Source organism: Sceloporus occidentalis, unplaced genomic scaffold (genome assembly GCF_023333645.1).
Source record: "Sceloporus occidentalis isolate IW3139 unplaced genomic scaffold, rSceOcc1.0.p SCAF_5, whole genome shotgun sequence".
In the NCBI taxonomy this organism is placed as follows: domain Eukaryota; kingdom Metazoa; phylum Chordata; class Lepidosauria; order Squamata; family Phrynosomatidae; genus Sceloporus; species Sceloporus occidentalis.
Window position 1 is genome coordinate 124,167,458 of NW_028316985.1, and position 23,842 is coordinate 124,191,299.

A 23,842-nucleotide genomic window follows, 5' to 3' on the forward strand; every position below is an offset into this window, starting at 1 on the left:
AGTGCTTATATGAAATCTCACTTTGATTGTGTAGGCTTTGTGTGCAAAGTCTTTGATGTTCTTGATATCCAGGTTTGTTTTGGGCTGGCATGAGGAGATGAATTTGGCCTTTTTCCCAAGAATATTGTCATTTTCCACCTGTGGTACATGCGTTGAACTTTACAGAACCTAGCCGAGTTGTTTTCCTCATTAAAGTCAATGTTGGAAACACCTGGAGCTTATGAAGAAGCAAGGGAAACAGTGTGTGTGCAGTTAAAGAAACGGTAAAAATATATATTAAATAATCATGCATACTGTTGTATAGAGCTCTATCATGGTTATTCTGAATCACCAAATTAAGGCATGCCTAACTTAAGGACAAGTGGGTTTTACCTGGCGTTCATTTCTTTGGTGATTCATAGCAAGATCCAGATAATAGAATGCACTCAGGTGAGAACATTATTTTGGAATCTTAAATTCTGTATATTTTCATATTTTGTCTCAACAGTTTGTTTCAAATGCCTTTAACATCTGATCTTAATAATGCCATTTCTTCTTGGTCTGTATCCCTCCTTCCTGTGTAAGTTCTTAATACCTTTTTTCCAATTTTATCTTTAAAATCTTTTAGACATTATACACAGAGACTGTCCCAGAAGATTCCCCACCTGGCAAACTCATCATGCAGATCTTAGCCACAGATGCAGATATCCGTTCCAATGCAGAAATAATGTACACGCTACATGGTGCTGGAGCCGAAGACTTCACACTCAGTCCAGACACAGGTAGCTTTAAAAGATGTTGTAAACTATGCACACGGTCCTAAACTGCCAGTGATGGTGTTTCAGGGAATTTTGGATTATGCATTGTTGACTCTCTAACAGTGAAAATAAATATTACTGGGGGGCATCACCATGGAGAGGGCCAGTGCTACACCTGGGCAGAATGAACATTACCACTGGGACTAAGGGGCTGTGCACACTGGCCATAATGGCTGGCCTGGGGATGTGCTGTCCACATGATGCATTCCCCGACTCCGCCCCCAGGGCAGCATGACGCCACACACTTCACATGGTGCGCAGCGTCATAGTGTTCCCCTGGTGCTGTGTCCACAAAACACAGCACCAAAGGAGTGCCTTTAAGCCACAGCACCACAGCTATCACACCCTTTCCAGGATGCAAAAAGGAGCTGCTTTCTGCGGCTCCTTTTTGTTCCCTGGAAAGGCCAGATTGAAGCTATGGCATGGGTTTGCCATGGGTCCAATCCAGGGCAGCTGAAGGTGGCTGCAGGCCGCCCCTTATGGGTGGTCTGCACAGCCCCTGACTGACCAAAAACCACAAATGACATATAATAGGGATGGAAATGAGTCTGGCCTTGGGTCCACTGGACAGTCTGGCCTTCGGGCAGTTGTAGATTAAATTGTAATGACACAAAGATATCCTACCTTCGCATGTACGCTTCCTGACCTGGTGGGCATCAGCCATACAAGTCTGAGATTACATCAGGAGTATGAGTGGTCTGCTTTTCCCTAACCCCTTGCAGGATTGCTCTGCCGATCGTCATATCTTCTGACATGATTTCTTCATTGATCTCTTGTAAAATATTAACAGAGACCGAAGTATTATTTGAATGCATGTCTTTTCCCCATCCCACCCCCATAAGTGATTTGTGCTGGCAGATTAGCTGAGTTATTTTACTCTAGGTATGTACCCAGAAGGAAGTCACAAACTGTTCGCTGAAACCTAGGGCCTCAACAGACCGGCACTAAATGCCAGCATTGAGCAGGAGTGGGGGCATGGCGACTGGATCATACGACGGGCGGCATCATGCCCCTTCTTTGGCACAGTGTTTACATGGCCTGCGCCAAATAATCTCAGAAAAAGTGATGCCGCACCAGCAAAGGCACCTTTTCCCCAGTATGAAAAGAAGTGGCTTTTTGCGCCAGGGAAAAACTGGATTGGGTAGTTGTCGCGACCCCATTCCAGCGAGGAAAGGGGCAATCTGTTTAGCCCCTTGGTCCTTAAAAAGAGTGTTTAAGATTGTATGTAATTATTATAGCAAGACTATTACACTGTTTTACAGTTCTGGGTCTGCTTATTCCTTTTGTTTTTGTTGCTTGTTGCTTGGATTGATACCTAGTAATGCATAAGTAAGACAGTCAATGAGACACGTTAGTCAAGGCAGGCACAAGTCCCATTGATTGCACTGGGCCTGTTCTAAGCACCACTAGGTCCTTAGTTTTGTATATTTTTTTTAATATTATTATATGCAATAATAGTGTTGTTTAGATGTGGTGAACATTCTATGAGATTCATTATTTATTTCCTATGTTTGTATCCTTTACTTTGTCAAGAAGCTCAAGGTGGATCTATATTGAAAATGAGATAGAAGTATGCCCTAAGCCACTTCATAGCTGAATAAGGATTTGAAACTTGGCTTCCCAAAAGCTTTATTCACTGCATCACAGTGTCTAAAGACTAATAATAGAAAAATGTTAAATTTATTTTGGTATAAATGAAAGTGCGCTGTCCTGCAACAGGTAGCAGTTGTTTCTTATAAACTATAATCCATAGGTTTGAAGGGAACTGTGTTTTCAGATATCACAAAACTGGTCCAAGTTTATATTCATTCTCAAAAACCTATATACACATGCACATGAAAAGTCCCAGTTATCTGCAGTTAATGGTCCACTGGTGTCTACTTGTACTCTTCTCAGAACCCATTGATTTAGTTTTACTAAATCTGTCTGTCTTAAGGTTCCAAGTCTTAAAAGAATTGCCCTAGTCCAGTATGAGTTATGAATAGGAATACCAAGTCATTTGCATATGAATGATACAGGGGGCTTAGATTGTTGGATAAAGCTATACAGAATTGTTTCCTTACACTCAACAGTTTTGTTTCGCTTTTCATCTCCAATTCATGATCCATAGGTAGCTGAAGTCCTTTAAGGCTTTCCCAGAATCTTTTTTGCTTCAGGCAACTTCATGAGCAGCCCATCTGGATCTTCCTGCAGACTGTGAAATGTAATTCCCTCAGAATTACAGAATTTCCACTTTGGCTGCATTTAGGAAAGGTATAAGAGAGCCAGCATGGTGCAGCTGTTGAGTGTTGGACTACGACTCTGGAAATCAGAGTTGGATTCCCTGCCTAGCCATGGAAACCCACTGGGTGACCTTGGGTGAATCACACACTCTCAGCCCAAGAAAACCCCATGTTAGGGTTGCCTTAGGATTGCCATAAGTCAGTAATGACTTGAAGGCACACAACAGCTGGAAAATTTCTTTAAAACTATTTTTTAAAAACCATTTAATATTGATTACTTATTTTAATGGTTTTATTTAATTTATTTCAATAGTTTTTTTAGTTGTTTTCAACACTTCCTTCAAGAAGAGGCAGGATAAAAATGTAGATAAAAGGTAGATAAATCATCCCACTGGGTGGGGATGTGTTCTTTCAAAAGTTCCTACTTGGGTTTACTTAATACAAAAAGAAAACTCAAAAGATTGTATTGAAAATAATTTTGCAGGTCATTTGTGGATGTTCAGTTGTCATTCTCAAAGCCATTTGTTTGTTTTACATTGTTTGTTTGATTTTTAGGTGAGCTGAAAACATTAGCAGCACTTGACCGTGAGCAAAAGTCAGTATATGCTTTTTTGGCCAAGGCTTCGGATGGAGGAGGAAGATTTTGCCAGATGAATATTATTCTGACTATAGAAGACGTGAACGATAACATTCCAGAGTTTACAGCAGATCCATACACTATCACAATATTTGAAAACACAGAGCCAAAAACATTGTTGACAAGAGTTCAAGCTACAGATGCAGACACTGGTATGATTTGTTAAGAAGCATTTCTAATTTAAAGCCAGTCCTAAAATCTAAATGAGATGTATTACCGTATATATTCAACTATAAGTCGACCTCATGTATAAGTTGAGGGCAGGCCAAAATTATGAATTGAAATGAAATGTAACAAAGGATGTAAAGGACAAAGTAAAGGAAAATGATACCAAAGGACTTACAAAATTCCAGCAGGCATAACTGTTTGTGCTCACCTCAAAGCCTGGCTGGATGAGAAAGTAGAGGCGGGGGTGGGGGGTACAGTGTTTCCAGAGTGGATTACACTCTGGACTTTCACCAGGGGATGTTTCCTTTTTAAACAAGAGTTTAAGTACAGTACTTACACTGACCAGTGGATAAGTCAGTTCATGGTGGGTTTTTTTGGATCAATTTTTCTACTAAAATTTTGAGACTTATACATGAGTATATGCAGTAGTTTGCTAGTTGCTATACTTTAGAAAAGGGAGACCAAATGATCAAGAGGCTAAAACTATTCCCCTGTGAAGAAAACTTAAAGTGTTTAGGATTCTAGGGGGGAAAGCAGCTGAGTTTTATACATTTATGAATAGTGTAGAGAAAGTGGATTTTTTTTTTGGGGGGGGGGGATCTTTGTTTCATCCAGTGAAAATTCAAGATACACTTCATAGTCAAGCTGGAATTCACTAAATCACAAAGGAGATTAAAACAAACTAATAGTGGATGGGGCTTTCAGTGTATTCATGAGGAATATACATTAGCTCGTGTATCAGAGACGGTATAGTTCCTTAGATCAGTGGATGGAGGACAAAAGAAAGAGAATGCTATTGTATACATATCCTCTTACATCCTCTTATAGGCTTCCCATAGGGAATTGGTTGGCCATTGTGGAAACAAAATGCTGCATTCAGAATTCCACATTATATTTTTTTTCCATCTGTTTTGTTCATGTATATGGCTGTTTATAGTTCTTGCTAAAGAAATGTGTTTGACATAACAGTCTTTGGGGTTCTTTTTCCAATTATAGGATTAAATCAGAAGATTCACTATTCATTGGTAAATTCAGCAAATGGGCAGTTTTCTATTGATGAATTCTCCGGGATTGTTCAGTTGGAAAAACCTTTGGATAGAGAATTACAGGCTGTTTATTCTCTGACTTTGAAAGCTGAAGATGAAGGCTCTCCTAGAAGACTGTCTTCTACTGGCACACTTGTGATTTCTGTTTTGGATATAAATGACAATCCACCTGTCTTTGAGTACAGAGAGTACAGTGCCACTGTATCAGAAGACACAGTGGCTGGAATGGAGATTCTTCAGGTTTATGCTGCTAGCCGGGACATTGAAGCCAATGCCGAAATCACCTATTCTATAGTTAGTGGAAATGAACATGGAAAATTCAGTATTGATTCAAAAACAGGTATCTCTTTATGGCTCCTAATCAGTGGAAGGAGGCAATGGCAGACTGATTTACATACATGAGTCTTTTCAAACAATATGTTGTGTTAATGAACTTTACATATAGCCAAATTTGATTTATTCATAGCGTCTGAGGGAAGTTAACATTGTTAAGCTAGGAAGCACGTTGCGTTAATATGTATTGCATTTGTAACTGGATTTTTTGGTGTTTACTCTGGAATCCTTGTAAAGGTGAGAGCACAGTTTTACCTAATACACTGGAGCTTCATTCCCATGTACAGCGCGCCCGCATCATACGCAGGTGCACTTTACGCAGACTTGAACTTACGCGCTCAAGCTGCAGGGCGGAATGGGCGCATGCGCCCGCCGCGCTGCCGCGCACGATCCCCATTGTTTCCAATGGGGCTTGAGCATAGACAGAATTCGCCTTACGTGGAGGGTCCGGAATGGATCCCCCATGTAAGGAGAGGGCGGACTGTAGCTTCAAAATAGAGGCTATGTGTACACAGAATACTCTTTATTCATTTTTATTATTTGCTTGGATATGTCATGATATGTTCAGTATTTCAGCAGTTACTTTGGCAGTTGTCTCATTCTAAAAGTGACTATACAAAAGTTATCTTAAGATGATTGCCCTAGGCCTTGAGTATAGTGGGCTGGATCCAGAATTGAACATGCTCAAAGCAGATCCATTCAGATGGACCTCTAAGTTAGACAAACTGTGTTTTCATGAGGAAAATTGTCAGCTATTTTGCATGCTCCACAAAGCAAAATAAATGTAGTGGGTCATTATGATGTGCACAAAGGATGTTTGAAAACATAGAGACAGTCGCTGACCCTAAAATAACTTACTGAGTAGTTTGAAGATTCCAACTGTTGCTTGATTTGTCTTAACAGAATACTGTTTAATGTGTGATTTTTTTTTCTTCTAGGTGCTATTTTTATTATTGGAACCCTTGATTATGAAAGCTCTCCTGAGTATTATCTGACAGTGGAAGCCACAGATGGAGGAACTCCTTCACTGAGTGATGTTGTAACAGTGAATATAAATGTAACAGATATAAATGACAATACTCCAGTATTCAGTCAAGACACTTACACTGCAGTTATCAGTGAAGATGCTGAGGTTGAACAAGCAATTGTAACAGTATGTACTTCATTCTTTCTTGTATTTCATAACATAATATAGTGCAATGTGTGTCTGTGTGTGTGTATGTGTGTGTATGTGTGTATATATATTGGAGGGGAGAATTTGAGGCCTGTAGGTTTCTCCTTCAGGTGGCATATGGGAATTTGTGATATTTTACCCAGTCATAATCACCATATTCAAAGTATTATTTAAATGTGAATGGCAACAAGAATGGTAAGAATAGCAAAAAGTCTGAAGTATTTTGGCAATATGTGTAACCTGTTATATATTATGAATGCTTTGTAAATTGGGACAAATAGTCAATTAGTATACCTTCAGAAGCTAAACATATTTTAAGTATATAAGTAACAGCCTTGCCCTGCATTGAATGAGAATTGAACGTCCTCTAGGTTATGGCAGCAGATTCTGATGGGCCTTCAAACAGCCACATTCGTTACTCCATTATAGATGGCAACCAGGAAAACCAGTTCACAATTGACCCCACCTTGGGTGAAGTTAAAGTGGCTAAACTTCTTGACAGAGAAAAGGTAAATTCCTGTGCCTGAGAATTAGAGCATAATCTTGAAAAATAATATTCCAAATAATGTGTGTTTGTTTTAATTAGATTTTCAAAAGAATGAGCTTCACAACAAATAAAGACATAGGTCAGGGTATGCCAGTGAGAGGACAGACCTGATTCATCCTGGTCTTACCATTTCCAGATGGTTCTTGTAATCAAGTGGTGACAGAATTAAAGCATACCTGAAACACCTAATGACCTAAATCATATTGTTTTTCTCAATTAGAGTAGAGCCATTGAATTACTGATATTTACCTATGTATTCATTCAACACAAGAATGGTTTTAAGGGATCTAGGAGTGTCCAACAAAATTCTAGCCTATATTTGTCTGGAGATCCTTTATTTCTCTAATTAATGACTCACTGGAGTTTTGGACTTCTAATGAATTATGGTTTTGTCAAGTGGTAAGGTTACAATTGGGTAGCCAGCATGGCATTGTGGTTAGAGTATTGAACTATGACTCTGGAGACCAGGGTTTGATTCTCTGCTCAGCTACGAAACCCATTGGGTGATCTTGGGCAACTCACACTCTCTCAGCCTCAGAAAAAGGCCATTGCCTCCTCTGAACCAATCTTATAAGGGCGCCCTTTTTCCGCCCACAAAAAAGTGACATTTTGCCACTTGTTTTTGGGCCAGAAAAATGGCAGATAGGGGCCACAGCATGCGGTTACCATGGCCCCAATCTGACACTCAAAGAGGCAGTGTGACGCCTCCCCTTTAGGGCCGTCTGTTTCAGCCCATAATAAGACAGTTCTCTGATTCCTGCCTTGAATGGCTGGAGGAGGGGGGAGTTGAGAGAGGTGCCTTGATTATTGTGGAATTAGAAAGGGAATACAGACCTCTGCATCAACCAAAAAAGCCATGTGCAAGCATACGTTTGACTTACACCTGCATATGTAACTAACAGCATGCTAGCTAAAGGAGCCCTGGTGGTGCAGTGGTTAAATGCCTGTACTGCAGCCATTGACTCAAAACCACAAGGTTGCGAGTTCAAGACCAGCAAAAGGGCCCAAGCTCGACTCAGGCTTGCATCCTTCCGAGGTTGCTAAAATGAATACCCAGACTGTTGGGGGCAAATTAGCTTACTTGCTAATTAGCTTACTTGCTGTTCACCGCTATGATTTTTGGAATAGCGGTATATAAATAAAACAAATTATTATTATTATTATTATTATTATTAAAGTGTGAGAAATGATTAGCACTCTGTTTCCAGATGTTCTTTCACATGTACAGGAGTCTTCTACACAAAGTACCTTAATGGGACAACAACAGAATGTGTACTTTCTAATACTTTTATTTTTCTTAATTCAAAAAGCATGCTACTTGTTTCTCTTATATTTCTAATTTTCTCTCTATATATGAGTATGCATGTGTGTTTTAAAGATTTCAGGTTACACTTTGACAGTTCAAGCCACAGACAATGGAAGTCCACCTAGAATCAACACAACTAAAGTCAATATCGATGTATCAGATGTAAATGACAATCCACCAGTATTCTCGAAAGGGAACTATAGTATCATTATCCAGGTAATGCTGTCTGATTGATGTATTAGTAATGGAAAACCTGAAGGGAAAAAACATCTGTGTCTGCCCAGTAGGAGTCTCCCCAAGTTTTGATATGTTTGAGTTGAAGGCTTTTTCTCAGTTCCACCACTCTCACAGACACATTTGGTGAGAAGTCAAAAGGGCTTTCTTGGAACTTCTTTTTATGGGATGTTAGGTGAGCCTCTCTCCTTGCTCTTCTCGTGGCAAGGAAAGACTTTTGTATTTAGACAGGCTTTTGACTGTTAACTATTGGCGGGTTACAGACCACCAGAAAGTACGCGCAGAGTGCATAATAGGGTTAGGAAGGGGCGGTGCTTCTGCATCCCCTAACCCTAGTACGCTCTCTGTGCGTAGAAAATGGCGGCAGCTGTTCCACATGGCCGCCGCCATCACTAGGTCACGACCGCGCCGTCTCCAAACGAGGAGGCGCAGTTGTGACGTATTGGGGCCGCGCCAGGGCACCTAGGACGCCCTTTCCGCGACCCTGGAAGGAGCTCCATTTTGGAGCTCCTTCTGGGTTTGCGTCGCTGGGCGCAGCCTTCAGACGGCTGCGCCAGCGACGCAGAGGACCAAGTGGCCCCTTTCTCCTCCTCCCCACCATCGCCGGGTGTCCTTGGGGCTTGAAGCCCCAAGCACACCCCTTTCCAGGCCGCGGGGAAGCGGCCTTTTGCAGCTTCCCCGCAGCCTGGAAAGCGGCGGATCGGGGCCTCGTAGGCTGCTGGTCTGGCAGCTGAGGCCCCGATACATCAGGGAAAGGGGCGGGTGCACGCCGCCCCAAACGGGCGGTCTGTAACCCGCCATTTGTTGTAGGGTTTTTAATTGTAGACAGTGTACTCTCCCTTAAAAAAAAAAAAAAGAAATTAAATTATTTTAAATTATTAATTAATTCATTATTTGGTTTTGATATGATCATTTATTTTATTATTTTGAATTGACATTTAGTGCTACAAGTATTAAAGTTATAAGCTTTAGCTATATTTTGTTTTAAATTATTAAATTAAGCTGTTTACGTTTTCTTCACTGAGGAAAAAAGTGGTCTAATTAATTAATTAATTAAAAGCAGGCATCTCAGTCATGTGAAGGCAGGGCTTAAAATATCAAGTCTTATTGGTATTTAAATTGTTCAAACACAGTGTTTAGATGCACTTGAAAAAAAGCAAATTTGTAATGTTGATTGAGCTTTTGTCACAAGGTTGGCAAATGTCTCATATGAGCTCTAACAAACAACAACAAAAGCTCAAAGTCTCAGAGAGAGAATATTACGCAGTAGGAGATGCCCAACAAAGTAATATAGTACAAAGTACAAAATAATGTACAAAATTAAACAGTGTAGCTCCACGTAGAAGCAATTTTGTTAAGATATCAACAGCTTTCTCATCAACCTTGGCTTTGTTTTTTTGTTTTTTGTTTTTTGTTTTGTTAAATCTCTTGCTGTTACTTTGATAGTTTTTTAAACTTAATATGCACATATTTCTTGTTTGTTTGTTATCAGAAAATGGAATTTGGCATTTAAGACTGATAACCATTGTGAATTATAGGTATATTATACATGAATTATATCTGAGTTCACCTGTACCGAAAGTGAATGGAAGTGTAGGTGGCAATTGTGTGCTGCAGACCTCATGGCATTGGACACAAGAGAGTCATAGCATAAATGTATGAGCCAGACAAAGGATGGGAGACAGTCAGCTTTGTCCTCCCTTAACCAGATAGGAAGTGGAATGACAGAGAGATTAAAAGCTTTGCTTCACCAGAAGGTTATGACACAGTCAGGAAGTAATCCTGGATCTTTGGGCTGTGAATCGTTTTGTGCATAAGGCTTGTCCTAATGGGTATGTTCATTGTGTTGTCTAAGCCTGCAGCCTACCTCAGCAGTAGTTATTTGATAGAAATCACAGCAAAGAGAAAGAAAGAAATATAGGTCATTTTGAAGCCAGTAAACTGGTTTTATCTTTGTCTGAGGTCCTTCCCTAATGGCTAGGCTGTACTAGTAGCATACAGTACAGTATTCAACTGGGTAATACTATGTTAGAGGAGCAATCCAGTGTTTGTGCTTCTATTGTGTTTGAAGAAGATACCAGATTTTCATCAAATTTATGCTGAGTGACTAGGTTAAGATTTTTTTTTTACACTTTTCATCTTAGTTTGTAATATTTGTCCTCAAACCAGATAGGAAGATAGATTCAAATAGGACCAGAGCAACCACTGAAATACATAACTTCACACTAGAGTTGGGAGGAATTACCCCATTTACAAAATAAAGCATTCTACAGGAACAGCTTTGCAAGTAATAACAAGTATCAGAAATAAGCCTCACGCCATCCTAATGAAATGTTTTTACAGTATATCCTTTGACAATGTCTTCCTGCTTCATTTAGGAAAATAAGAATATTGGATTTAACATCCAGCAACTGGTAGTGACAGACAAGGATTCTTCTCACAATGGACCACCTTTCTTTTTCACCATTGTGGATGGCAATGAAGACCATGCTTTTGAGATTAACCAGCAAGGAATACTTACAACTGCTATTCAACTGAAACGCAAAGTGAAGGATCATTATTTTCTTCACGTCAAGGTATAATGTCTTATAATATGCCCTTAAAATACAGTGGAATGCTTCTACTTCTGGAAATTGTAGTAGGTGCAGAATCACATTTGCAAATACTGTTATATATTCCATATGATTATTTATTTTGGAATCTCCAACCTTTCTTTAATCTGAAATAGCTTCACTGTGACAGTATTGAAAGATATCACCACTTCCTACGCTATTCTAAAATACACTACTACAACGAAGCAAACATTAAGTAAATGTTTTTACATGATCAGTTCAGTGATTAAGCTATACAGAATAGACTATTACACTATTACACTATTTTTTTTACACTTTTCCAAAGCACTGCTGCTGCGGCAAGGATGACTTTTCTCAGCCCCAAAAAGGAACAGCATTTCGCTGCTCCTTTTGGGGCTGGAAAAATGCCAGATTGGGGCAGCAGAGTACAGTTGCCACAGCCCTGATCAGACGGACAAAGGGGCAGTGTGACGCTGCTGCCCCTTTTGGTCTGTCTGTTCACAACCCCCCCCCCCCCGCCTCCAAACAAGAAAATTGTTGCTTGCTTTGACTTCAGTTGTGATCATGTTGTCTTGTGAATTATGTTCTGCCATTTTAGTAATATACTGGATAGAAGAAAATAGCTTCTATAGCTTATTGTCAGAAAATGATTTAATGAATTGATTTGAAACTTGGCAGTTTGGTCAGTTTGAGGATGATTTCTGTGTACATTTTGAGATAGAAAAGCTGGAAAATCAGTTTTATAAGAGTGTAAAGTTTGGCAAGAAACCCCCAGTGTAATCCAGTAGTTTGGACTTATGGACACTTCAGCTTTTTCTTCTGTGTGGATATAACACATTGCCACTTAGTTCTTGTAACATGGAAAGGTAGCTTTAGTTACATAGATTCCGTGTATCTGTTCCATTGAACAGTGATCTGGGACATACTGTGGAATACTGAAACATATCAATATATCCTAAGCAATATTACATTAATGGCTCCTAATATCTGCAAATTTCCTGGCACTTTGGACTTAGAGTGAACACAGATTACCCTTTAAAAACAAGAAACCAAAAGGGGTTAGTGCATCATGTGAAGTTGTTCAAACATTTGGACTGCTGTTATTTGTGGGAATTTTGTCTAAATAATACACTAGGCATGTTGGAAGTATCAAAATAAAACCAAAAACTTTATCCAGTTTAAACTGATCTGTGGAGACAGGGATTGGAGAAAATTCCTGCCTGATCCCAAAATAGATTTCTGATTTTGCTGACATATTTGGTAATATATTTGTGAACTTGTAATTGGATATACTCATGTATACGTCTAGAAATTTTTGTAAAAAAAATGGCCCCGCCGAGTCAACTTATCCACGGTTCAATGTAAGTAGTGTATTTTAATTCTTCTCTTTCTCTGAGTAGAGTGGCAAAACGTAAGAGCTTAGTTCATCCTGGGAGCACCCAAAAGAAGCACCAACCCCCTCTACTCTTCCCACCATGATGCTGCTTCTGTCCTTTTTGAATGCTTGGGTGGGGAAATAGCAGTGGAGGCACCTCTTTGGTGCTTCCCCTCAAAAGGGTGCCAAGAGCAATTGGACTTAGAAGGATCTGAATAAGACATTTCTGAATGAACACAGTAAACTTCATCCTTTACATTCTTTGTTGCATACCCCTAAATTTTATGCTAGACTTATTCATGAGTCATATCAAAATCCATAATTTTGACCCTAAAACTTGCCCTTGACTTATGCATCAGATTGACCTATAGTCGAGTATATACGCATTTGTTGAATAGTGTGTGTCTCCTTGAATATGTTAAAAAACAGTCTGGCTGTATTTTAATTTTGAAAAGAAAAAAAGTGTTCCAAGTGCCACCTGCTGTTTCAAAGTAACCACTGCAGTTTTTGTATTTTCACTTTTAAAATTTCAGAATATTCAGAATTATGAGGCACCCAGATGCTAAAGTTGTGTGAACAAAAACATATTCCAAAATCTAATTATATTCTGTATTTGTGTTTGAAAAAAATCTAAAGGTTTACCTTTTTCATAAAAGTATTTAATGCAGTAAAATTATTTTAAAGGTTAAGCATATGGCTGTGAAGAAACACTACTTCTGTTCTGACAATGTAGGCTCTATTGCAGACACCCAACTTTTGCAGATCCATAGGCTCTCATTAGCAAGCAAGTGTGGTATAGTGGTTTGAGTGTTAGACTATGACTTGAGACCAGGGTTTGATCCTCACTCAGCCATAGAAATGCACTGGGAGACATTGGCCAGTCACACTCTTTCAGTCTCAGAGGAAGGCAAAGGCAAACCCCCTCCCCATAACAAATCTTGCCAAGAAAACCATGATGCCATGATAGGCCTTGGGGTTGCCATAAGTTAGAAATGACTTGAGAGCACACAACAACAAGACTCTCATTTTAATGGGTTGGAGACCTACATGCACAATCACAGTACATAGTGATTGAAGCTCTTGCTCCTTGCTCTTATACATTGGGGGTCTTCTGTGCACATATATCTGAGACCTTGGACTGGGAAGAGAATGCAATCCATTACTGTGCATCCATACATACAAATGGAATTATCTCATTTTCATTCATGGCTATGGAAAGGGCCCTGTGTACTTGCCAGGCTGTGTACCATATAGACACATCTTTAGAAAGTATCCTGGTAGCAGCAGGTTTACATGGATGGTTCTTTGTAGCAATCCCAAAGTTGGAAGCAAATTGTACTCTTTTAAAATGATAGCTGTTTGTAGGTTAATCATTCTGTCAGGTTATATGCTGATGTACAAGACTTTCATTATACCTCTGCCTGTTTAATAATTACCAAGCTCAGATAAAACTTCTAGTTAAAAGCTAGTGAAACTTAGCAGAAATTCATTGTTTGTTTACTGTTTCCACTAGGTGGCTGATAATGGAAGACCCCAGTTGTCATCTTTGACATATGTTGACATTAGAGTTATTGAGGAAAGCATCCATCCTCCAGCAATTCTGCCATTAGAAATCTTCATCACGGCCTTTGGGGAAGAATATTCTGGTGGTGTCATTGGAAAAGTCCATGCAACTGACCAAGATGTTTATGACACTTTAACATACAGTCTGGATTCCAAGATGGAATCAATGTTCTCTGTCTCTAGCACAGGCGGCAAACTGATTGCTCACAAAAAATTAGATATAGGGCAGTACCTCCTTAACATCAGTGTTACAGATGGAAAGTTTACTACGGCAGCTGTCATTACTGTACATATCAGACAAATCACACAGGAATTGCTAAATCACAGCATAGCAATCCGTTTTGCCAACCTTGCCCCAGAGGAATTCATTGGTGATTATTGGCGCAATTTCCAAAGAGCTTTAAGGACAATTTTAGGAGTCAGAAGAAATGACATCCATATTATTAGCTTGCAGTCCTCTGATCCTCCCTCAAACCTTGATGTGCTGCTATTTGTGGAAAAGTCTGATAATTCTCAGCATTCAACTCGAGCCCTGCTCCACAAGATAAACTCCTCTGTAGCTGACCTTGAAGAGATCTCAGGTGTCCGGATACTTAATGTTTTCCATAAGCTCTGTTCAGGCCTGGATTGCCCTTGGAAATTCTGTGAAGAAAAAGTGACTGTGGATAAGAATGTCATGTCAACCCACAGCACTGCCAGGTTGAGTTTTGTAACACCACATCACCAGAGAAATGCAGTTTGTCTTTGTAAAGGTAATAGAATGTATATGGAAGGAAAAAATGTCATTCACTACAGAAGTTTTAAAAAGTACTTTGTACATTATCTATAGTAATCTACTTCATTGCACTTATGCTAAGGCCCCAGTCCTAAACAGAATGAGTTTACAAGTGAAGAAAGAGGAATAGTAAGCATTTTCTGGCTCTTACTCTTAACCATTATGTTAAAAGAGCTCCCTTAAGGACCAAAGAATGTCATCCCCCCCCCCCCCTTGTAATTTTTTGATGGATGTTATGGGCAGCAGTTCTGCCACAAGAAATATTCAGTATATCCTTTAACAGAAAGCATTATGGTGGTACACGAAAAACTTCATGCCTTTGAAGATCTGGATTTCTTGATAGTAAAGGATATGAAAATAGTTGAAATGTATATATGAATTTATGTCCATAATATAAAAAAGGAGTATCATGTTTTGGGGGGAGAAGAGAACAGCATCTGCTGAGCAATCCTCGTAGCTTGTGATAGGAGGTGATTGTACAACAGTTTAGAAATTCTGTGTCTCCTGCCATTTCTTGGTGCCTGGCCTTCCTTCCTGCTTTAACACAGCTGTCATTTTTATCACCTGTTGCTGCTAAGCAGAATTAGAGTTTCAGGTTTAGATGTCCTTGCATTCAAAACTGCCATGTTTTGGAATAATGAGAGAGAGGGTAAAGATTAACCTGTTACATATTTTGCAGAAGGAGGGTGCCCCCTTGTGAACAATGCCTGTGAGGGAAGTCCGTGCCCTGAAGGTACTGAATGTATAACCGATCCTAGGGAAGGGAGGTATACATGTATTTGTCTTGGAAGCAGTCCTGCACAGTGCCCTGGTAAGCTTTTAACTGTTGAGTGTGGCTGAGACTGTAGCATTTTCAGAAAGGAATGGTGTCTTACTTTGTTTTGTTCCTTTATTGAAATCAGTTCATGTTTTAATAAAATTAAGGAGAGATGAACCAGAATTACAGCATTTAGAAACAAAATACAAGTGAAACTGTTCAGATTTTACATCTAATAAAAAAAACCTTGCTTAAAGGAAATCAGTTATACATTTAGATGATAAATCTTTTTTTTAAAAAAATATTCTGATGTTTTAACATAATGTTTTTATCTTGTGAGCTGCCTTGGGAGAAACATGGCATAGATGTTAAATAGATAAATAAATAAATGCTCTCCTGATAATATTTCTTCATAAAGTGTCAAATACCATGCAGTATCATACTACCTCTTGCACTCTTGTTTTGTAGTGCACCCTTAAAAATATTTTCCATAAAATTATTTTGCTCTCATCATTCTATTCCTGATATAACTATATCTGTTAGAAGAATATAATTTTGGACCTCATCTTGATTGTCTGTCTTGTTTTTTCAAAATATCAGCTGGACCAGCAGTGACCTTTACTGGAAGCAGCTATGTGAAATATCGTCTTTTGGAAAATGAAAACAAGGAAGAAATGAAGCTCAATATGAGACTCAGAACGTACTCTACTCATGCAGTTGTCATGTATGCCCGTGGAACAGACTATAGTATTTTAGAGGTATATAGCACCAAAAGTTTTTTTTTAAAACACACAACCCGAAACCATTAAGTAAGACCTCAATAAAAAATTACTTCATATTTGCTTTTGAATCTAACTGATATCCAAATAATCTCAGCCTTAGAATGATTGCATTAATTGCAATCATTTATAAAGGATATATTCAGTGGATGAGGGGAACATCTTGTATTAAGCAAGTAAAAACACTGAAGACCTAAATCCAGTTATTAGTCCCAATTAACATGGACAAATTAATAGTGGAATTTATATAAGCGGATTTACCAAGTTTCTATTCATTCCTGAATCTGCTCTAGCTGTGACTAACAATTGAATCTAGGCCTAAACAAATTAAAAGAATAGTTGATGCCTTTTATAATAGTTAAAACTGTCCAATAACCTTCTAGATGCTAACAGTTTATAGACAAAAGAATTATGAAGAGAGTGCTGATATAATTTGAGACAGATAAAATGAATGAAAAATGTTAAGAGGTTTGGTATGGTGGTAAGTAGGAATGTGAAAATTTAAAATATTAAGTTAATATTTAGGGAAAACCTCTAGATGTGTAATTACATGCAAATAATAAGCACACACACTTTCTTGACTGTAACAACAAAGAAAAGTAAAAAACAAAATAAAAAACCCTGCAATTTAGCCTAACCTTCTAAGCAGAACTAGGTAACATGTATTCCTGGGAATTTGACTGCCCTAACTGAGAGGACTTGATGACATCAAAGGAAATGTTGCCTTCTCTTCCTCTGACATCATCTGGTTTCTACCCCTCCAGTATCCATTTTCTCTTCTTCATACAGAGAAAGGCATAGAGAAATCTCACAGGGAAACAAAGCAAATATTTGGTGGGCCACAGTCCACCAAAATATGGATTAGGTTGACAGGCTGGAGGTCCCCCTCTTTCAGTACCAGGAGATGTCCACCATAAGAATGTTCAACATACATAAATTATATATTCCTATTGTCACCCCTTAAATGTATTTTAACTAAGAGCTTCTGCTTTGCAAGATTCTGGTACTTATTTGTTACACACATATTAATGCATAGCAGTTAGATCTAGTGACATACCACAACACTGCATTCTGCTCTCCTTGGCAATCACAGCTGACAGGGGTTCATGCATTCCTTAATCTAGCATTGCCAGGGGGCCTCTCACACTAAATAATCACATGCATACTTTCATTTAACAAAGTAGATGTGTTCATGGGCACTGTGTGAATAGGCAGAGGCAGATATGACATGGAAAGCATAGAGATAGGTTCTTGCACCACAAAGTAGAAAAGCAGTTCAACATGTTTCAGCAGATTTTTTATTCAAAACTAACAGTATGCACATGTGAAATGAAACAGCCACATCAGCTAAGCCTTATATAACTTAACAGAAATATTTTGACCTATAGACCACTTAAAGGCTTCTTCCAAAGTGCATTCAATAATGACTTTCTCATTCACACTCTCTTTCTCCAGCCCCCCCTTCCATCATTTTTCTTCAGCATTCCTCCATCAACCTTCCCATGCCAGTGCTGTTTAAAAGGCTTCCAGCTAGTCAGAGGAAAAGAAGGGAAAGGGTGATCAATGACATAAAAAAGACTTTGTAAAAAAAGGGCTTCTTTGTCATAGACTTGAGATATAATTTTTTGTACTGTTTTGATTCCACTTTAATTGGTTCAGTCTTGGGATCTCCAGTTTAGGGAAGGGTATTTACAATTCTCAGCCAGAAAGCTCTAGGCCTCAGCAGACTGCAAGTCCCAAGATTCCATAGGATGTTTCCATGGCAGTTAAATAATATAATATAGCACTATGTTTATGTAGTGTGAAGGGGTCCAGGTGGATAAGGAAGCAAAGTGTTTTCAGTGTGAAGTCAAAGGCTTTCATGGCCGGTATCCATAGTTATTTTGTGATTTTTTTTGGACTATGTAGCCATGTCCTGGAAGAGTTTATTCCTGACATCTTGTCAGCATCTGCGGCTGGAGTGTGAAGATGCCAGCCACAGATGCTGGTGAAATGTCAGGAATAAACTCTTCCGGAACATGGCCACATGGCCCGAAAAACCCACAAAAAACTAAAGTGTTGGAGATACATCAAGTTGGGGCATTTGGAAATAATACTACCATGGACCTTGGTGTATATTAATGTGTGTGTGTGTGTGTGTGTGTGTTTTTCTTTTTGCTTAGATCCACCATGGGAGGCTACAATATAAATTTGACTGTGGAAGTGGTCCTGGAATTGTGTCAGTACAGAGCATTCAAATCAATGATGGCCAGTGGCATTCTGTGTCTCTTGAAGTTGATGGAAACTATGCCAAACTGATTCTGGACAGAGTGCACACTGCCTCTGGTATTGCTCCAGGTAGTTTAAGGACACTGAACCTAGACAACCATGTCTTTTTTGGGGGTCACATTCGACAGCAAAGTGCAAGGCATGGAAGGAGCCCTCAGGTTAGCAATGGCTTCAGAGGCTGTATGGATTCAATTGTACTGAATGGTCAAGAATTGCCACTAAACAGCAAACCTCGGACTTACGCACACATGGAAGAATCTGTGGATGTATCTCCTGGATGTTTACTGAGCACTACCGAGGATTGTTCAAGTAGTCCATGTCAGAATGGGGGCATTTGTAATCCATTACCCAGTGGAGGTAAGTTCTTTGCTTCCTTTTACAAGTGGAGTTTCCCTTACCCGAAATTCTTGGGATGAAAAGTGTTATGAATTTCAGATTCTTTTTCAGATTTTGGATTATTTGCATATACATAGTGATGATTACCCAAGTCTAAACATAAAATTCATTTATGTTTCACATACACCTTACACATATAGCCTGAAGGTAATTTTATACATAATATTCAGGCCTTTCCTGAATAGTTCTCTGGCTATATCTAATTGCTGACCTCTGACTTCACCACAGTTATTGTATTGTTTTTAAGTATGTTTTATGTTTTAAATTCTACATTGTTTAATTGTATTTTAAGTGGGGGGCAGATTGAGGGTTCGGATTGTATATTTTTAATCTTGTAAACCGCTTCGATAGCATTTTGTAGAGAGGCGGGATATAAATAAATATTATTATTATTATTATTATTATCATTATTATGTTTTTTTAAGTTGTTCATGAAACAAAGTTTTATACACTGACCCTTTGAAAGCAAAGGTGTCACTGTTTCAGCCCCCCATGTAGACAGTTTTGGATTTTGGAGTATTTTTGATTTTGGAATTCCAGATAAGGGATAAAGGTAAAGGTAGTCCCTTGATGTGAATGTCTAGTCATAACCGACTGTAGGGGGCTGTGCTCGTTACTAAGCCGAAGAGCCAGTATTGTCTGAAGACTACTCCGGTGGTTATGTGGCCAACATGATTGCACTGAACACTGTTACCTTCCCACCATTTGCATGCTTTCAAACTGCTAGGTTGGTAGAAGCTGGGACTAGTGACAGGAACTCACCCCATCATGCAGCACTCGGGCCTCGAACTGCCAACCTTCCAATCACCTAATCACCAGAATTGGCATCTTAACAACTAAGCCACCGCATCCCTAGATAACGGATACTGTATAAACACTATTCTGATGTTCAGTGGTTGAATTTGATAATGCAGTGATCAAGGTAGTGAGTTCATCTAATTGACAATATACAGAAGGCAGGGTATCACTTTCATCTACTGTAGGTCTTGTATGTTATTTTTTATATTATTCATTGTAGCTTAAGTGTGCTATCATGCTCTAGATGCATATGTGAAGCTCCAGAACATTTAAGAATGTGCTGAATTTGGGGAATAAATTATTTTAAAATATATCCCTTCCCCCCATTCCCTTCTCCTTTTGTGTTGTGTCTTTTTAGATTGTAAGCCTGAGGGCAGAGAACCGTCTATTATCCCCTCTGTTGTAAACCACCTGGATTCCCAGTGATTGGGTGGCATATTAATAAATCCTATTATTATTATTATTATTATTATTATTATTATATCTGTTTGCAGAACCCACATCCCCTATTTTGTTTTTGTTATGGGTTGGGATAATGGAGGTCACTGCAGCCTGTTTGGTGGAAAAAAATGATTCATTGGTTCTCAAGTCATTTCTGTCCCAGTGGGCAAAGTCACCAGGGTATCAAAAATAAACACACAACCTCAGACCAGCAGCTTGGAGTGACCTCTGGCCGCTCCTGTCCTGGTCGGCCTCTGATTGGTGAGGACTGTGGCAACCGTATGGACCCAGGCCCAGGCCTGGTCCAGGCTGCCGCCATTGTCCACAACCCAGATACCAACTTTTGTGCCAGGTCTTCCAGGTTGCGGTGTTCTCTGTGCAACCTACAGCTACTTTCAGGATGTGCATTATCTGCACACCCCACCCCCAAAGCAGCCAGAAACTGCTTTTTCCTGCCTGTCTGTCTTGGGCCACTGATACAGAACTCTTCCCAAATCCCTGAGACCTTTCTCTCTCACAGCCCTCACCATGCAAGGATATATTTGTGCTTAGAGGAGGCATGAAAAAAGCAGTGGAGAAGTCCCCATACACAACCTAAATATTATTTTGGGTCCATTTTTTAAAGAAAAATTGCAAAGCCTTTTTTTTTTCCTCCAGGGTCATCAAATGTCATAAAAATACCCTCCATGCCCTCTAGAGGTCCATTTGGGATACTGAAGACAAAACATATTTTTTGCGGAAAAATAAATATTTTAAACCCCCCCCCCCAGATGACTCTGGAAGCAGTGAAATGTCCTCATGAGTTCTGATTGATGTCAGAGGCATGTGCTGCTCCTTAGCTTAGATCCTGAGCAGTGGTGCCTCTGCCAGCCCACTATTCCATTCTTCTTGGCATCCTGATAAGTTGGGAGCAGTGTGAATGATAGTGGCAGACAGCCCTCCACTCCTCCCCATCCAGTCACAAAAGTGAATCTTTCACACATCACAGCTTACCATTTCAGCATATAGCTCCACATATTATTCTTGGCTCTCTTTTTCTGTAGAGCAAAGTCTGCAGGAGAGGCAGGGCCTTCTGAGGGGTAGCTCCAGCCATGTTGGAACATTCTTCCAGTGGAGACCTGTTTAAAGCCAGACCCATTTGACTTCCAGAATTAAAGCCAATATGTTTTTGTTTCATTAAATATTTAATTGACTGAACTCTTTAGCTTTATACATTATAATTGTTGGGATTTCATGGTAATTTCATTTGATATTCAAAGCTGCTTTTAAAAGCTTTGATTTTTCCACTATGATTTTACTCTTTCAGAAAACAAGATAGAATTGTTGTGTTTTTTGATTACAGGAAAATGCAATGACTTCAGCAGCTGTTAATATTGTAACAGTTGATCCTGTAAACATATTTACTGGTTACACTAGTAACATACCTTATTCAAATTAATTTTCTGGCTGTTTACACCTTTTTGATAGCTTGTAGGATGTTTTTGTATGAGTGTGTTTTGTTTTGTGTTTGTTTTAGGTTTAGGATTTAGAAAGTTTCCATAAATTATCTTTTCCATTAGTGACAGAAAATAATGTTTTGTTTTATAAACACAGTGACAGGTTTGTGCCATGTTTAATTCTGTCTTTTTTCACTGCAGGCTATTATTGTAAGTGTGCAGCTTTATTTATGGGCACACACTGTGATGTAAGTGTCAACCCATGTGCTTCCAACCCTTGCCTTTATGGTGGCACTTGCATTCCTGTCAATGATGATTTCATCTGCCAGTGCAGAGGGCTGTATACAGGCCAGAGGTATGGCTTCTTTGCTGTGTGTTAAAATAAAATGTAATCTTCATTATCACCCACCCACCCCCTTACTATGTTCTGTCTTTCCTCTGGGGTTGTATTTCTCAAGATTTGGGGGACATATGCATGTCTATGTGGATGCACATACATGCATAGCCATGCATATGTGCACCCACTCAGACACCAGCAATCCTCTTTCTTTACTGGGAGGAAAAGAATAACATGTCTGAGGATCTCTCGGGGACAAATGAGAATCTTCTGTGCATCTCTTCTGACACTAGTCCTAATGCACATAGTTCTTCCCTTCCCTCTAACATTTGTGGGGAAAGGTTAGAAGACAGTTTGTACAAAACGGAGAAGACGTTCTGCAGTTAGTGAAGACACCCAAGGTAGACTACAACTGTCTAAATCCAGCATGGCTACTAGAGTTGTAGTTCAACAAAATGCTTCTGAGCTCTGTTACAAACATGGGAGTGAACCAAACATTGGTGCTACTCAAGAGGCATCCCTTTTATTATTGAAAAGATAACTGACAATATACTTCCTCTCCTTTCCTAGGTGTCAGATTGGTCCATATTGCAAAGACAACCCATGCAAAAACAGTGGCACGTGTATTGATAGCTTAGATGGACCTGTTTGTGAATGTGAGGCAGGTTTTCATGGAGAAAGGTTGGTACTTTTGTATAGTTCATTTTTATAAAACAAGGATTATGTATATGAGATAAAATTAGTCTGTGAAAGAGGGTAAATAGATATTCTACCCGTACTTGTTTAAAATATAGCCATAAAGCTACCAAGGGACATGATTTTGACTTTGGAAATGTTTCTGGAAATATGTTTGCATAGAATTCTCAGTCAGTGGTATATACTTACTCTTCAGTTGATAAAAGCTGTGGCAATCTTATTCTGGCTACTGACCGGGAGGGTGGGGAATCTTCTTTCACTATCCACTGCGTCTGATAATAACAATATAAGATGAGCAATGCTGGATCAGACCAAAGGTCTTTCTAGTCAAGTATGCCCACAGTAGCCAGTTAGTTGACTGTGAAATGTCCACAAGCAGGACAGGAGTAGTGCAAACTACACTTTATGCTACCTTGCATGTCACCCCAACAAGGACAGATACATGCTTCCTGGTATTATAAGAACAATAAACCTAGTCAACCATGGCTATATTTAGTGTCTCTCTGCTAGATTAGTTCTAAAATTAGGTAATACTGTCAAAATTAGGTACAACAGCTAAAGCTTGATATTATAGATGTTTACAGATTGCCTACTGCTTTCCACTTAACCAGAACATTTAAGGGTTCATAAGTATTTTTTAGAACAGACTGGGAGACAAATAAACAGCAATTAGCTCTCCTTTAAAGTATCTCTTTCATTTATCAACAGAAATGTACTGGATTTTTATTTTCTCTATTCTATTGTAGACAAACAGAATAGTCATTAGATTTGTAATCCTTTTTTATAATTTTATAAATGGAGGAATGCTAGCATTTTTAACAGTAACAAAGGAAACAATTTTGACCTGATAGTTTCAAACCTATTTAAATACAGTATAATTTTCACTTGAGTTTTCATAATTTAGGGTCCACTCCTTTCTATTTATTTTCTTTATATTTATAGTTTTCAGAAAATGTGACTTCCAAGTAGGGGAGGAGAAAGTGCTATACACCGATGAAAGTCAAAACTGATTGGGGTTTTTTAATTGTTTTGGACTTCTTAGTGACACTGCTCATATGTGGGAGTTCTTCCCATTCTCTCTTGTTGTTGGACTGCAGTATATGTGAATTATTATGAGTTAAATTGTGAGACTGAAGTGCCTCTATTCGTCTTTAAAAATGTGATGGCTTCAGTGTAGAATCATG

At 39.0% G+C, this 23,842-nt stretch overlaps 1 protein-coding gene across 9 annotated transcripts in view; it reads left to right on the forward strand.

The window, feature by feature from the left end:
• The window catches only part of FAT1 (FAT atypical cadherin 1), a 150,138-nt gene that overhangs the window by 109,664 nt on the left and 16,632 nt on the right, over nucleotides 1-23,842 (forward strand). For all 9 annotated transcript variants that reach the window (XR_016281301.1, XM_089525328.1, XM_089525331.1 and 6 more), the window contains 13 exons: nucleotides 608-761; nucleotides 3,575-3,808; nucleotides 4,821-5,210; nucleotides 6,142-6,356; nucleotides 6,749-6,886; nucleotides 8,303-8,446; nucleotides 10,843-11,040; nucleotides 13,926-14,727; nucleotides 15,430-15,561; nucleotides 16,108-16,265; nucleotides 18,449-18,911; nucleotides 21,827-21,980; nucleotides 22,533-22,643. Coding sequence is in view for 8 of the 9 variants with exons in the window: in XM_089525328.1 (XP_089381454.1) it covers nucleotides 608-761; nucleotides 3,575-3,808; nucleotides 4,821-5,210; nucleotides 6,142-6,356; nucleotides 6,749-6,886; nucleotides 8,303-8,446; nucleotides 10,843-11,040; nucleotides 13,926-14,727; nucleotides 15,430-15,561; nucleotides 16,108-16,265; nucleotides 18,449-18,911; nucleotides 21,827-21,980; nucleotides 22,533-22,643 (3,293 nt within the window). In the remaining variant the exon portion in view is untranslated. The remainder of the gene's footprint in view (nucleotides 1-607; nucleotides 762-3,574; nucleotides 3,809-4,820; nucleotides 5,211-6,141; nucleotides 6,357-6,748; nucleotides 6,887-8,302; nucleotides 8,447-10,842; nucleotides 11,041-13,925; nucleotides 14,728-15,429; nucleotides 15,562-16,107; nucleotides 16,266-18,448; nucleotides 18,912-21,826; nucleotides 21,981-22,532; nucleotides 22,644-23,842) is intronic.